The sequence below is a fragment of the Hirundo rustica genome, chromosome 1, assembly GCF_015227805.2.
Source record: "Hirundo rustica isolate bHirRus1 chromosome 1, bHirRus1.pri.v3, whole genome shotgun sequence".
NCBI classification, from domain to species: Eukaryota; Metazoa; Chordata; class Aves; order Passeriformes; family Hirundinidae; genus Hirundo; species Hirundo rustica.
This window is the reverse complement of record NC_053450.1, coordinates 42109087-42114002: the sequence shown is the minus strand read 5'-3', so window position 1 is coordinate 42114002 and position 4916 is coordinate 42109087. Positions and strand designations below refer to the sequence as shown.

At 42.5% G+C, this 4916-nt stretch overlaps 1 protein-coding gene across 1 annotated transcript; it reads left to right on the top strand.

Moving 5' to 3' along the window:
* The first annotated feature begins 632 nt into the window (after positions 1-632).
* Positions 633-4073, top strand: PPDPFL (pancreatic progenitor cell differentiation and proliferation factor like). Its single transcript, XM_040086461.2, has 5 exons — positions 633-725; positions 816-912; positions 1909-1998; positions 2084-2183; positions 2598-4073. The coding sequence occupies exons 2-5, from the start codon at positions 858-860 to the stop codon at positions 2608-2610; spliced, it is 258 nt and encodes an 85-aa protein (XP_039942395.1). The 5' UTR covers positions 633-725; positions 816-857; the 3' UTR covers positions 2611-4073.
* The last annotated feature ends 843 nt before the right edge of the window (positions 4074-4916 follow it).

The following is a 4916-nucleotide window of genomic DNA, read 5'->3' as shown; positions in this document are numbered from 1 at the left end:
CTCCTGCTGGGAAAAAAAACCCAAAAACCCCAAAAAGTTTTATCACGGAGCAGGAACAAATCAAATAGCCCAAGCTGTTTGTTACTTTTTCTGTTGACAATTCTGAAAGGTCAGGACACACACTGTTGGACTAGGTTTGCAATGCAATATTATCACAATGATAAAGAGCTGTGCATCTGTCTTGGGAAGGTAAAAGTAGTTTTTTGATCTATCTTGGACTTAATTCTAATTTTACCAAGACTACATGATGGCAGGTTTTTCTCATTACCGTAAGAGTGGAGATCATGCCTTTGGCCTCACTAAAGAAATTAGTGTATACGCCTGTGCCACGTTCGCGTTTCTCAGCAAAAATCTTCACCCAAACAGGCACCTGTCTGCTTCCCTCCGCTCTTCCCGTTCCCCAGCGGGAAGAGCAGCTCCTAGTCCCGCCCGAGGCGCTCCACGGACGTGTTTGGGATGGCACGCAGCAGCCAGGGCCGAGGGCAATCGCTGCGGACTGTCCCGGGCCGACCCGGGCGGGCGCTGGGCGGCCGCGGCCGAGGGCTCCTTCCCCTCCCTCCCTCCCTCCCGTCCCGTCCCCTCCCCTCCCTCCCTCCCGTCCCGCCTGTGTCACCGCCCCCGGGGAGGGGGGAGCCGCCTGCGAGTCCCATAAAGGGCGGCCGGGCCCGGCGCTGCTCGCCGCGGAGCGGGGTCGCGTTTGTGCCTCTCCGCCGTGGGACGCGCAGGTGAGCCGCAGGGACGGGGCCGCGGCACCGCTCCCCGCGCCGGGCGCATCCTCTCCTTTCCCCCGGCACGGCGCATTCTTTCCCCCGCAGGCTCCTCCCGGAGAAAGCCGGATTCCCCGTCGAGTCGCTGCCATGGCCTCCGTCCCCTCTGCCGGCTGCCTCCTGGCCAAGAACCAGTACTACAGGAGTGAGTGCTGCGTGTTGTCCCCAAACACCCCCCCGCCCTTCTCTCCCCTCGTCCTTTCTTTCTGTCTGGGGAGCGCCTCTGGAGGAGGGAGGATGAGCCCCCGAGCCTCTCCCGAGAAAGTGGCCGGGCTGTTGGCACTCAGGAAAAGCGTCGGAGTGTGTTTCGGGTGATGTCTGGAGGAGCTGGAGGCAAAGAGTTGTCATAGCACAATTATCTTTTGATTGCTTGGAAAGTTTTTCATAGCACAGAACTTTAGCTTTAAAGATCATCTGTTTCTGGCTATTAATCTATCTTTTTTTAAATTAACCTATTTAGAATTATTTATTTGGGTTATCATATACACATATATACATGTATATATTTAATAATGAAACGTGAGCTAGAAAATATTAAAAAAAACATATAAAACATGGCCTAGAAAAAGTGCTAGCCTAGCAAGTCATGGTTTCTCCCTGTACTTTCCATTTACTTTACATACTATTTACTTTTCAAATTTAGACACAATACAAAATCATTTCACATTTTTATTTCTAAATATGTAAAGTAATCATTGCTTTGAGAGTACATGTGGTGTATTAGGATTCTGAGATCCAGGATGGACACTAGTGTGAGTTTAGTATTTAGCTGTGTCACAAGGAAAAGTATAGCAATTGGGTTGTTGTGGACTTGAACGTTCAGAGATGTACTCGCTTGTCTTGATAGCAGTGTGGCCATGATCTTAAGTTTTGTCAGTGATCTCAGTGAAAGTTACACAGACAGATCTCAATATGCTTTTAAGGGAAATATAATTAGAGTGAGAGAGAAACTGATATAAAAGTTCTTATGAAAACTACTGTAGTAGAACAGTGTATATACTATAGAAGTCACACTCTGTAGCTCAGTGAAATTGTTTCCTCTGGGGTAGCAGCATGTCTGAAAAACTCCTGACATATAAATAGTGCACTCTCTCAAAGCATTTTTTTTCATTGTGTGTGTGCCTCTGTTTTCCATGAACAGCAAGACTGAATTCGGAATCCAGTGCTTCTTCCAGCTCCTCCTGCTGTTTGGATGCTGTGAACATCACAGACCAGGACAAAACATTGCATGGTATTGTTCCCGTCTTTGAAACACTTTTCAGTTTTTCCTGTTATTCATCCAGTGTCTAATGTTGTGGGCTTTTCTCCTGTGGCAGGGTTACCAGAGTTAATTGATAAATATTGGTGGATAAAAAGTTTCTTCCATAGTGAACCCTCTCCACCAACTGTTAGCAGAAAAACACTCTCAGCAAGCAGGTGAGTCCTGTTTTTAAGATAACATACTTGCTCTGCTTTCTGTTTGGTAAAAGTGTTAGTAAACAAGTCATAATCAGCTAAAACCGTCTGGTGGGGTGCAATGCTGTTTTGATGATTTAGATAAATATGGATCAAGTGTAAAGCTAAAAACCTTTCCAGGTTTTCATTTTAACAAATGAACTCATAAGCTACTTCACATTATGCAGGTGGAAATGCCTCTTTCACACTTAAGGTGATCTTTATTTGATCATCTATCTATAGAACTTGCACAACCATTTACACAGTTTGGTCATTTTACTTTATGTTAAAAAGCTGCTGTGAATGCATGCAAAATACTTAGGTAGATAAATATAAGTCTTTGAAGTAAATACAATGAAAATTCTATTTATAACCTTTTCATATATATTTCTGCAGTACCAACAGTTGAAAAGGACAGCGTGATGGCTTTTCTGACTGAGATGCTACGTACAGACTTGTTTTTCCAAGAGGCTTGGGGTCTTCCTAATGTCTGAGTTCAGCTGCAAGAAGAAAACAAAACCTTTACGAGAGTCGAAAAGTGTATTTTCAAAATATTTGTCAGTAGCTAAAATGATACTGCTTAATGGACATATCCATGGGTTGGGTTACCATGTGTTTTTTCCAGATTTGCCATAATTTGTGATGTCTCTCTAAGGGAAGTTTGCAGGAGTAAACATCCTGATGACTTACTTCAATAATTAGAGAAATGTGACAGTAAAACTAAGACGTTATAGGTGTAGGAGGAAGATGTGTATTGAATAACTTTGCAATAGGTGATTCAGCTAAGTTGCCTTCAAGATACCAGCTGTATAGGCAGTCATGCTGTTGTGAACAAGAATCAGATCTATAATCCAGATCAGGACTGCTGCGTGGTACATGGCTTTTATGCAGAATTTGTGCACCAGTTGCAGGGTGTAAGTTTACAAGAATGCTTGTCAATAGCTTTTCTTTTAGAAAGCCCAATTATATGAGCAAGCAATAATCAGTTTGGTTTCTTCGATCAAGCAGAGTGCATGATCCCCACTTCAAATACTCAGGTATCACTTTCATTCCTACCTATGCAAGCTGGTGTTTGAGGACAGAATAGAAGAGATGCACAAGAAACCAGTAATCCTGATGGAAACTGATCTCTTCCAAGGAGAAGAGCAACCTTAATAAGAGTTGATACTGCTAGTTCATTTTAGATTTCTTCTGCCTGCTTTGTTCAGGGCTTAAATATCTACTTGTTCCTAAGTGACGAATTCTATCAATATTCCGCTCTCTGTCAGATTAGTTATGAGGGCTAGATCTGGCGAAGGATTCCACTCAAAGAAATCACATTGTTGTTATCCAAGTGTACCTTTGTCATGCTCTTGAGAGGTACTAGAACATTGCAGTGATGATGACTAAATGACCTAATTAGTGCCATGATTATTTATTCTACTGGGCATGACTGAAATGCATCAAGGATTATGGAAAATAAGTATTTGGTTGGATGATACTATTTGTGACAACTATGCAACTTTTTGATATGCTATCATTAAACCTGCTGGATAGTTGTCCATCACTGGATGAACAAACAGTAGCAAACATTAATGTAGCCGACATATTTTTATTGTAGGTTAATGGTTGTCATGGTTATGCATAACCCCAAGGTGTATCCAGTGGCTGCTTCGGGGAGTTTTCACTCTTGGTGGAGGCAATAAATGCATGGCAGATGACAACAGAAAAGAGCACAATTCTGAAAACTTGATTTCAAGGGTCTTTAAATTGACTTATGTCTTTCTTTACTCCTATTGTGTAGTTTCACCAGACAAAGGTCTGTTCTCTAAGTGTACAGAATGACCTTTTTTTATACTAAGATTTTTTTTATTAATAAAGAATTAATCAATGTTTTGTCTGACTTATTTTTGGCCTCGAAAAATAAACTGGTATTCCATGTTGCCTGTGGTGGAGTTGCTGTGTGGGTTTGGGTTTTCTTTTCTGAATGTGTATTATTTTTCTTTAAAAAAAAAAAGTATTTGAAAAATTTAAGACCTCCTCAAAGGTAATGTTGTATGTGCATCACATTCTTCCTTTAGTCACTTCAAGGTCTGATGTGACTTGGAGTGCAAGCTAGGAAAAAGCCCTCTAACGCCTTTTTCTATAAGCCCATGTTGTAAATGAAGAGGGAAAGATAACACCATAGTTGCAAGAAGGTGAGTGTTACTCTCTTTGAAGATGCTTGAAATCACAGAAGAAAGAGATGCTGTAGCCTTATTATTATTACACATGTGAAATACCAGATTCAGGAAACACTGGGGGGGAAAAAAAGTGACAAGTTTCTGTACTACTCACTGAGCTTAAGCTGCTTCTGTCCTTATAGAGCCAAACCTTGGGGTGCAGAACAGGCTTAAGGAGCTGATAAGCTGCCAAAGCTCACACCCTGCCCCTTCCCCCCCACCCCCCCCAACAGAAAACTGTTGTTTTTTCAGAAAGTGGTGAGGGGAGGAAAGGCTGCATATTGTTTACTTTCATCTGCTTAGGCCCTGCAAACGACTGGTTTTTGTAAAGGCATCAATGTGACAGAAATCTCTGCTCTAGAGAGGTGTCCTCATGCCATCCGCATCCTCTTCTACTGTGATCAGCCCAGCATTTGGGCAGCACCTCTGCCAACTCACAGTGATTTGTGCCAGTTCTTCAGAGTATGCAATGAACCAGCTCCATTAATTAATATCTAATGTTGCTATAAAAACT

Excerpts from the sequence above, each read along its gene's own strand:
- PPDPFL (XM_040086461.2), top strand. The coding sequence starts at position 858 with ATGGCCTCCGTCCCCTCTGCCGGCTGCCTCCTGGCCAAGAACCAGTAC. Across the intron at positions 913-1,908 it reads CAAGAACCAGTACTACAGGA|CAAGACTGAATTCGGAATCC; the intron begins GTGAGTGCTGCG and ends TTCCATGAACAG. Across the intron at positions 1,999-2,083 it reads CCAGGACAAAACATTGCATG|GGTTACCAGAGTTAATTGAT; the intron begins GTATTGTTCCCG and ends CTCCTGTGGCAG.